Source organism: Rhipicephalus microplus, chromosome 3 (genome assembly GCF_043290135.1).
Source record: "Rhipicephalus microplus isolate Deutch F79 chromosome 3, USDA_Rmic, whole genome shotgun sequence".
Classification (NCBI taxonomy): Eukaryota; Metazoa; Arthropoda; class Arachnida; order Ixodida; family Ixodidae; genus Rhipicephalus; species Rhipicephalus microplus.
In genome coordinates this window covers 273,547,453-273,558,524 of record NC_134702.1, presented here as the reverse complement: position 1 = coordinate 273,558,524, position 11,072 = coordinate 273,547,453, and the positions used below count along the sequence as shown (strand labels likewise).

Below are 11,072 nucleotides of genomic sequence, written 5' to 3'. Positions count from 1 at the left end.
ATATGCATGTGTCTTGAAACTTTCAGGTACGTTACTGCAACTGAGTTACCTTTTCTGAAAGCACGTCATTATACAATATTTCTCTGCTCATATAACCACTTCTTTAACACTTGCCCGCTTAGATGTGTGTGCTGTTGCAATAAATTTTCAGTTAATGTATGCTGTTTTCTTAGTTTGTTTTCTTCCTTCTCTGCAATCAATATTTTCCACACAATCTTTATAAAAAAATACCGAGTAATTGGTCTGCTTCCCATTTCCTCAAAATTACACACAGTATAGGCCTAAATGTAATGAACATCATGTTTGTGTGAATGCTTGTATATTTTATAAAAGAACGTTATTACGAGCGTTAAATATATTGAATACAAAATATTTTTGCTGTTTTCGTAAATATATTATTATATGCTCGTTTTATGTACATAATGGGTGTTTCATTCAAGCGTAACTACATCACAGTTTCTCCTTCTCGTGTTCAGTCGAATCCATGCCACACATCGCACCGCGGTAGCTGACTGTTCTTTTTGGGGCACGAAAATGTTCTGAGGAATGGAGCAAAGTTGCTGAGGGGAACATTGACGCGAAGCTTCGCCGGTGTTATCGCCAGACTGCGCTGAAGCTTTCGGGTCGTCTTGTCGGCACCGTCGCACAAGGACGAAGCGTAGTTATAAAAGAAGAGCTGCTTGGATGTAACGCGCCATTCGGGTAGCCGATAGTACATTCGCGTGGCATTGTATCTATCTAAAGCTCTTTCGTACAACTCGTAAAGTGGTCGGAGAATGGCGTTGTCTAAGAAGTCGTTTTCCAGGCGTGTTGTACTGAGCCTTTCGGGAGAACGGTAGTCAGCTCCTTCGTCAGCGCGCCCCGCTGCCTCGTACTGCTGCAACAAGCATTGGCTGATGTTCTCATACGCACCGACCGACCCGGAGCTCCACCATTTCCGCGGCACCATGCGCTCGTCAAATAGCGAGTTACTAAGCACAAGTGCGCGCAGCACAGGCCTGACTACGTGCGCTAACACGGCTGGGTAGAGCTGGAACGGAATCTTGTTTGATATTTCGCCAAGGAAGCCAATCACGCCGTTCGGAACAAACACTAAGTTGTTCGTGGGCTGGTACTGGCTGCTCCAGTCGAAGATTGATATCGTGTAGACGTTGTCGTAGGCTGGTGTTGTCCGCACAGCGCCACCGGTTGTGAGGGCGTCCCAGTATATGGAAGACGCGTAGGAAAAAATTGCAAACACAGTGTCCAGAACGCTGCTCTTAGAATCTAGTGCCAGCGCTGGCGTCTGTCGGTAGCCCTCGTACTGGACGAAGTTTGCCTGCGTGCCGAATACGAGCGTCATGGAATCTAGCTTCCGTTGAACTGTTTTGATGTCCTCTCGTGAAAACCAGGAGCGACCAGACTGCAAGAGGTCGTGCACGATGGTCCGTGTCTCGTTGAAAAACTCGGAGAACTGATCGTCGTTGTGCGTCCTGTACACGCTAGCGAACTCCTTGCTCGATGTGAGCTTGGCAGCGATACCGATACCATAGCGGTACATCTTCTCAAGAAGGAAGCTGCACGCTGCGAGCTGAGCGTCTACATGCTGGATGTTGTAGCCGTGACTGAATTCGTACAGAAGCCGGTAATCGGATGGCAGAAATGGCGAAAACGTGACCATGGCTTTGAAGCCCACGTAGTTTGCGACGGCAGTTTGGTAGTCATCCATGTCGAATATGGCGCTGACGTGAGAGAAAAACGAGGGATCCTCCACGTAAATAAATGTAGTGCCTATGACCCGCATCTCGGTCTTCAATAGCATTCTCATGTAACTAAGCCAGTCCCAGCGGTCACTCTTTGGCAGCATATCAATCGACCACAGGTCCTTCACTGAATAATCCACAGTCATTGTGTCCATGGATGTCAGGTTATCCAGTGCTATTTCAATTCGCGATATTTGTTTCCCTGCAATCTCACCGATTGTTACGTTTCGATAGAGGCTTACAGCTCGCATGATCGTTTCTAGATACCGCTTCGTTGCATTCGGTCTCGAGGCGAAACCGGAGCGCCTGAGATAAGTCACTGGCGCTTTGAGAACAATTTGCGGCGTGCCTTGACCACCAAGTGCTCGCAAGACGTTTACCGTAAACAACGTCTCGAGCATAAGGTATCGATCTCCTGTTGACACGAGCTTCACTAGGTCACCACAAAACTTGGTGTACGGCCATCCGCTTAGTTCGAGAGATTCTAGAATTCTCATCCAGGCCGGTAAAGTGTCACCCGTGACATGGGCCGTCTTGCACTTTTCGTGGACCCACATAGCCTGAACAAGAAAGTTGCTTTCGATAGGTCTTGGGTATTGCCCCTTTATGGCAAGAAATCTTTTGAAAAACATGTCCACGTCGAGAAGGAGCTGCCCTGTGCTCAACTGCGGGTAAGGCTCCTCTCCGAATCCCGCCCTCTTGTACCTGGAAAGGTGGAAAAAAATATTTGGCTCAAGTGACTTCCTTAATCCGGCTAAACCATGAAAATAACGAAGATAAGACAACGAAAGCGAGGCAATAATATTAACACACCTGATGGAGCTTCCATATTTGGTAGTACGCAAAGGTCTGAGTAAGCGTTTTTTGCCTTTGCGCATGCGCAAGACGCTAACGTCTTCCCGTTACAGTATTGGGTGACCGCAATGAACGCTAATTTAGAGTACGCTATGCTCTAACTCCCTAACGAGAAAGATGATCTGTCTGTGATCTGCGAAATTTCACTTTGTCAGATATCACAGGACATGTTCGACCAATATCAAAATTAAAAATCGAGATGTGCCCTTTGAGTTACATATGAAAAAACGAAAGTAATGATATAGAAATTTTATTACTGTCGAAAACCCATGTCACAAATGCCCGGCGCAACCATAGTGGAACTTGGTCTCAAGCTAGAATGTCTTTGCTGTACTTGGTTAATGCTTTGTTACTACTGAGAAAGTGGCAGATACAAGACTTCCCGCAAGTAGTATAGCGCTGCTACCATCGCAAAAACCTCTGCTACCTCAGCGCTCTTGTCCTTCATGTCCTTCTTGTCTCTGTGTCGTCTTTTTGTTCTCGCGCTAAAACTATCGTCCTTCCTTACGCATGCCGTCGCGGGCCCCTCCTACCACTGCGGCGACAATCTTGGGTGGCCCGACACTCTTCGAGAACTGGCCAGCACAGGATGAGAACCGGATGTGGACTTACACCGACATTTGGATGTACATAGTCTGCTTTCGCACTCAGCATTCACAATGTTTTGTTTATTTTGTATTTCTTTGTTTTTGTTTCTTTAGTTCTCTCTCACTCTCGCAAACATCTTTCAAGGCGAGAGGGACACGGCAGCAACGCAGTTTGAACGTCTTTGTTAGTATAACTCACCCCCAGACGAAGAAAGGATCCCTCCCGAAACTGTTGGGAAATAAAGCAAATAAATATATTTATCTTTACTGACAACGCTCCCGTTGTGACATATCCCATACCTTGAACAATTACACCTAGTATATATATATACACATATATGTGTGTGTGTGTGTGCATGTGTTTATTATATTTGAACAGAATTGGATATGTATAATCTGATAAATACTAGTCACCATCGCATGCTTCATTATGTAGCTTTACTTCTTTTACATACACTACAGTGTCAATCGCTTGTAGACATTGCGCTTTCTAAAGACGATAGTCTTCATTGGGGACTTTCAACGCAAAATTTTGGTCTGTCTGTCTGCCTGTCTGTCTGTCTGTTTGCCCACTCTTACCGGCATCGGGTACTTGAAACAGCTGACCCCATCCGCAGCGACCACTAATGTTGCTCATGGTTGAGCATTCATGCTTGTGCAATTGTCACCTAAAGCAATTATTGCGCATGTCTTGGCCCCCTTACCAACGCACATAATATGCATCTCCTACTAGAAAACACCTACATATGAGATTTTAAGGACCGTAGCGCTTATCACGCTCCGCTTACCATGCAACGCTTGCACGGAACGGGGAGTGTTTCCAGCGCTTTGCAAAGACGAGATGGTGGTGGCGCGTACCCGTCGCCTCGCGTTCTGCAACTTATCACCTCTGAGATGGGTGCGCACAGCCACGCGCTTTGTTTTCAAAAAAAAAAAACTGCCAGATGGCGCCCACGTGTCGCGTGTGACGTGACTTGATGCGCTCGTTCACCTCCGCTGCACGCTCGAGGCACTCTAACGCAGCGCCTCCAGAATACAATTCAGCAATTTTCTTGCGCAGAACATCAAATAAATGTTTCGTTCCCTCTCTCCACACGCAAGACTATCGTCTTTCGACGGCATTTGCAGATTACATGCAGATACGGGGCCAACTTTTTTCTCCTTAATGTTCTAAAATGTAAGCAGGTTTCCTAGCACAAAGCTACGACGTTACTTGCAGCTGTTTTGACAAAAAAAAACTCTATGAATGCCGTGCAGTGCAACAAGTCCCCTTAACCCATTTTTTCGACAGGTGTTACGACAAAAACAAGCCCATTCGGCGATTTGTAGGCACATTTGGGAGGCCATCAAAGTAACTAAAAAAGACTGGGATACTGCAGCCATCGCCGTTAAAAACACACAGGAAATTTCAAACAGCTCTGAAAATAGACAACTATGCCCATCAAGCGGAAAACATATGCCTTTCCAAAGGCGTTGAACAATGGAAATGTGCTGCCATCTCTGAAGCATTGTCAGACATTTTATGCCTCCCGGGTGGCGAGCGCAGAGCGTGTATCTTGGAGGCCATGCCATTCTTGCTTTACATGAAAAATCTGTATGTATTATTAAGCCAATCGAGACCAGGGACTGCTTCGAACGAATACGGTTTATTGGAAGAAGTGAAGTAGCGCACGCTCGCTCCAGACAGCAGTCTTCTTTCTTCTTCTTTCCGCGTTTGATGATGATATTTTATAGGTTCCCGCCCGCCCAAGTTGAAATGTGATAAGCCCTCGCGGGCTGTTTGAAACAACCTTCCATTGGGTACATGTGGTTCACCGATCTTCTTAGAAGCTCTTTTTTGCCTGTGCGAAGGAGACAAGCTCTTGTTATTCCGTCTCGCCCAAGGTAGAGTTTTTCAATCCGGCACATTTTCCAAAATGTTCTTGGAGCCTTGTCCTCAACCAACACGATGTCACCCTGTGAGAGTGGTTTTGCTTGCCGTGTCTTGGCTTTGACCGTAGCTCCTATTTCCTTGATATATTCTTGATGCCATCTTTTCCACCAAGTGCGCACGAGTTTGCATCTGCCTCGCCATGCGTCTTCAATTTCACCGTTGTACAGTCTTGTTTGTCCGTCTTGAAGCTGTCGCCATCCACCTATGATGTCTGCCGGCGTTAGTGGCATTGGCTCGTCAGGTTCTCCATATACGTAAGTCAATGGTCGATTGTTGAGTGTTCCTTCAACTTCTGCTACAATAGTGCGTAGCCTCCTCTACCGAAGCTGTGCTTTTCGATATAATTTTTCGCATCGACGTCTTCAAGCTTCTTATGAGGCGCTCGTAAAATCCTCCCCACCATGGCGCGCACTCGGCTATCGTTTTCCATTGAATTTGTTGGCCACTGCAGTAATTCTTAAAGACCTCGTTTTTAATTGTTTCGAGCATTCTGTTGATTTCCTTTCCAGCTTTTATAAATGTTTTGGCGTTGTCCGAGTATATTACTGCTGGTATTCCTTATCGAGCTGTAAATCGTCGGAATGCTTGTAGAAACCTTGACAATGACAAATCGTTGGTAACTTCCAAGTGTACTCCTCTTCTTACCGCGCAGGTGAATATCAGTACATATTGCTTCACAATCTGGTACTGGTCCTTTGCGTAAAAAGGTCCTGTAAAGTCAACTCCCGTAACTTTGAATGGCTCTGCTTCAGTGACTCTGTCTGCCGGAAGTGGAGGTATGTCTTGAGTCGCCGGTCTAGAGTTATGCCTCTTGCAGACGACACATTTGTTTAGAACTCTTTTCACTGCTTGTCTACCCTGCAATATCCAGAACTTAGTTCGAAGTTGTGCTAGCGTCACTTGAACTCCTCGGTGTGATACCATTTTATGCACGTGACGTATTAGCAGTTCCGTGAAATGCTCATCCTTTGGAATTACTATTACGTGCTTGTTGAATTCTTGGCTGCACTGCAATCGTCCTTTCTGTCTGATGACTCCATCGTCATCAAGGTAGACTTCGTGTTCATTAATTTCAAATGATCGATTGTTTGAATAGGCCTTTCCCTTTGTTTTTCTCAGTGATATTTGAGTCTGTCTTATCTATTATTTCTCTGCATTTGTTACCTCTTTTCCCGTCAACGGCCCTTTGTGATTTTCCTTTCTTCTGTTGTTTATTAATCTGAACACCCATGCTGTCACTCTTATAAGCCGTCCGTATGATGAATACCTTTTGATTTCCAAGATTGGCGCAATTTCGGCTCTTCCCATGCATTGGTGACATTGTGTTTTATGCTGGTCTTCCACGTCTGTATTTGTGCCAATTATGCTTACTAAGTTCTTTTCCAGTGATGCTATCCATTCGGGACCGTTCCACTATAACTTTGACGTTATCAATGCCTTTGCGCTTATTCCTCGTGTAAGTAGGTCAGCAGCGTTGTCGTCACTTTGAACGAATGATCAGCTTGCTTGAAGTGTTTTTTCTCTAATTTCTGCGATTTTGTTGGCAACAAACGGATCTCTTTTGCTTGTTTCCTTGATCCAGCGCAGCACAATCATCGAGTCCGTCCAGCAGTGTATTTCCTGAAAACTCTCGTTGAAGTGCCCTTTGATGTAGTCGCATAATCTTGATGCTACCACCGTTGCCATCAGTTCAAGTCGCGCCAATGTCAGCTCTTTAATTGGAGCTAAGCGGCTTTTTGCTGTTACCAGCCTTGATTCTTTGCTTCCGTCGTGGTATACTGCTATCAAGTATGCTGCCTCTCTGAACATTTGCTTTGCCTCTTTGTACAACTTGACTGCTTCATCAAGCGTTGCTGCTCCCAAAATGACATCATCCACGTAAATCGCTTTCTGCTGGGTCCTTGTCGTATCAGGAAACTGGTCTTCCACTTGTTTCAAATGATGTTTAATTGTAGCTGCCAGTATAAACGTGCTTGGTGTTGTTCCGAACGTTACTCTTGTCATGCGCCATGTTTGCACTTCATTCATTAACCTTCCTTCAGCGTCATGCTTCCACCACAGAAATCTCATTGCGTCTCTATCCTCTTCATGTATAGAGATTTGTAGAAATGCCTTTTCAACATCTCCAACAAACGCCACCTTTTCTTTTCGGAAATTAATGAGCAGCGATAGCATGTTCTCATTCAAATTGGGTCCTGCCTCTAGGTTCTCGTTTAAAGACATGCCTTTTGGAGAATGTGATGAGGCGTCAAACACTATTCGAACTTTTGTTGTGGCTTGGTCCTCTCTAATGATTGCATCAAGTGGCATGTAGTAGCAAAGTGCATTTGGCTGTTCTGATGGCTCTTGGACCTCCTCTGCGACTCCTAATGCTATATACTCTGATATAGCTCTGTCGTAGCGATACAGCATGTCTTCATTTTTTGCAGCCTTTCAGTCAGTTGCTGTAGTCTTTTTATCGCATTTTCCTTGTTGCTTTCCAAGTTTACGTCCTGTTTCCATGGCAAGCTGACTTGATAGCGACCGTTTTGTTGTACAATCTTGCGCTCGAATTCTTCGACCACTTCATTTACGGTGTTATCCAAACTATTTCTTGTGATTCCCATTGACTCCAGGCTCCAGAACTTCTGTAGCTCTTGCTGGGGTTCTGTCTCCGCAGCTTCGACCTTCAGAATCATGACTGCTTGATTATGTGTTAGTTTTGTCTTGCTTCGCTCTGACGGCCCTTGCAGTACCTATCCCAGTATAGTTTCTACAGCCATCAGTCTGTCCTCGATTCTTTGAGTTCTACCAGTAAAGAATTCCCAATAATAGTCTGAGCCGATCAGTTGTTCTACAGAATCTGTTGCAGTCATCTTGGTCCTGTGATCAGCCACTTGCTTATTGAGCTGTTCCATTTTCTCGCTGAGTTTCTTAGTTGGAGTGGGTATACAACTGTGCGAGATAACGTCGACTTGTAACGCTTCAATCACTGTTGTCGTGCTTGTTTCTCGTGATCCTACAGTCACTTGCACCACGTTCATTAGTTTTACCTTTTCGGCTCCTCCAAATGAACCAATCGTCAGCCTTTCCTGTCGCAATACCTTCGCACCTATTTCTTTCGCTAACCCCGCTTCAATAAATGAACGTTGACTTCCGCTGCCTAATAACAAACGGCAATGTCGGCCACATGTTTCTCCTTCTACGCACGCAACAGCCGTCTGCAAAACTAAAAAATTGTGCTTGATATTTTTGGTTGCTTGAAGCGTAGACGTCGTCGCTTCGGCTTGCGCTGTTGAGACCAGCTCTGACCTTGTTTTCTGCATCACCGTTCTATACACTGACGTGGCATGTCGTCCCTTGCATCGCTTGCATTTTACTTGGATCTTGCAAATGCGTGCAGTGTGGTTTGGTCGCGTTCATCTGAAGCATGCTCTATTTTCGGTAAGCATAGCTTTCTTTTCATCCATTGGAATGCTCCTACGACAGTTTTCGGTTGCGTGGGTTTTCTGCTTGCAGAATAAGCATATTCTGTCCACTGAGTTATAGAAGCTTGAAGTTGTGCGCATCTGTCCGCGGTTCTCTCTTGGTTTTGCAGTTATCCTCTCTTGTTCACGTTGTGTTTCTTCACGAAAAGCCACTTGCTCTCTTAAGAATAACATAAGCCTGTCCAGCTTTTCCTGCACGCTTTTCCGGTTGCGTTGTTTTGCTCGCCATTTTCTGAAGCTGAGCTGTTTCTCATAGCCTCTTTTGACTTGAACTGCACTGATCATTCTGGTGGAATTGCTCTTTTCAATACCGGTAACAACATCGGCGCATAGCTCTCGGTTTCCACTTTTAGTGACTTGAGTGCCAATATGTTAACTTGCACTCTCTGTACTAGCCTATTTAGGTCATCGGTATCTTGAACAGACCTCCCTTTCTCCAAACTCAATAGCTCATTCATGTGCATTTCAATGGGATGTTCTCGATTGCCGAACGTTGTGTGCAGTATTTTGATTGCGTTATCATAATTTTCCTCTGCCGAGTACTGAAGTCCTTCAATAGCAGCCGCAGCTTTTCCGGTTAGTGATGCTAACAAGTAATTGAACTTCTGTCCCTTGCTCATGTTCGGTCTCAGGTGAACTGCCGACTCGTACTGAGACCAAAAGTGGTTCCACTCCAAATTTTTTCCCCCAAACTTTATCATTTCAAGCTTTGGTAGCTTAACTAGTTCTGTTGCTTCTTGTCCTGTACTTGAGGGCTACACCTGCCTTGTCCTATCGGTTGAATCCGATTGTTCAGGCTGTCGAAGTCTAATTTCTATTGCAGATAAGATCGTCGTTAATTTCATGTCGTATTCTATGACGCTTTCGAATTCAGCTTCGGCATTGTCTTCTGTTAGAAACTTTTCCATTTGCTCGTTCGCGCTCTTGAGACTGTCGCTTATTGCTTTAATCTGCGCCTGCGTTGTAAGCAGCTGCTCCCGGTTAGCTCCATCATTAATTTGCTGCTGGGCTGCATTAATCAGTCGCGTGAACTGGCAGCGAATCGCTTTCCTTTTCTTTGTTATCACTTCTTTGCTCATATTGAGGCTGTTAACAATGACTCCTTACTTGTCCATCGTTCGTTCTGATGCTCGTACTGTCCACCGTGGTCTCGTCGCTCGATCCAGGTTGATAATCTGCTCGTCCGCCGTTTTCTTCTCTGCTGCTCCGTGGCAGGTTGACCTTTCTTGCCGGCGAGGAAGTAGTATCCTGGTTCACGGCACCATTATTAAAACGATCGAGACCAGGGACTGCTTCGAACGAATACGGTTTATTGGAAGAAGTGAAGTAGCGCGCGCTCACTCCAGGCAGCAGTCTTCTTTCTTCTTCTTCCCGCGTTTGATGATGATATTTTATATGTATCATTCGCGCGCACGTGTGTGTGTGTGTGTGTGTGTGTGTGTGTGTGTGTGTGTGTGTGTGTGTGTGTGTGTGTGTGTGTGTGTGTGTGTGTGTGTGTGTGTCTGAGTGCCATCTGCGAAGCATTGAGAGAAACGTGTCTCGACTATGGCAGAGCGCTGGTCCAGCAGAAGGAAGTGGTGACACTGCTCAACAAGGAGTGCCTGCCGGACATTCACACCATGTAGTGTCCCACAACTAACAAGCCATGAAGTCTCATGAAGTTCTTATAAAAGTGTTCTTAAATCCTATAGACGCGCGCGCGTCTATAGTGATGGTCTATAAACCATCACTATAGACGCGCGCGCGCGCGCGCGCGCCGCGCGCGTGTGTGTGTGTGTGTGTGTGTGTGTGTGTGTGTGACAAAACATTATTAAGTATGCACTTAGCGGTTGAAGGGCGCACTAGCGGTTGGATTTCACTATGCCATTGAACTCTTAAAGGCGAAGCTTAAGGGTCCCCCAATTTCTTGCTTCAGAGACACACTCTAAGGAATTTCAACGCCCCCTACACTTAACCTGTATTGTATTGTCCTGTAGCCCTCAATATTATATGTGCCTGAGATGTAATACTTGCCCTTGATTTACCTTTTCCTTCACACACACAAACACACACACACACACATATATATATATATATATATATATATATATATATATATATATATATACATATATATAGGATGTGGCACAACGGGAGCGTTGTGAACAAGGATAAATATATTTATTTCCCAACAGCTTCGGGAGGGGTCCTCCCTTCATCAGGGGATGAGTTATACTGACATGAACTTCCAAACTTCGTTGCTGCCGCGTCCCTCTCGCCTTTAAACATGTTTGCGAAACATGTTTGCGAAACATGTTGCGAGAGTGAGAGGTCCCTCTCACTCTCGCAAACATGTTTCAAGGCGAGAGGGACGCGGCAGCAACGAAGTTTGGAAGTCATGTCAGTATAACTCATCCCCTGATGAAAGGAGGACCCCTCCCGAAACTGTTGGGATATAAATATATTTATCCTGGTTGACAACGCTCCCGTTGTGCCATATCCCATACTT

The 11,072-nt window shown here is 45.4% G+C and overlaps 1 protein-coding gene across 1 annotated transcript; it reads right to left on the bottom strand.

Moving 5' to 3' along the window:
• Positions 1–255: 255 nt before the first annotated feature.
• Positions 256–2,004, bottom strand: LOC119159805 (phosphate-regulating neutral endopeptidase PHEX). Its single transcript, XM_037412653.2, has one exon. It carries the CDS (start codon positions 1,991–1,993, stop codon positions 473–475), a length of 1,521 nt encoding a protein of 506 aa, XP_037268550.2. The 5' UTR covers positions 1,994–2,004; the 3' UTR covers positions 256–472.
• Positions 2,005–11,072: the final 9,068 nt, after the last annotated feature.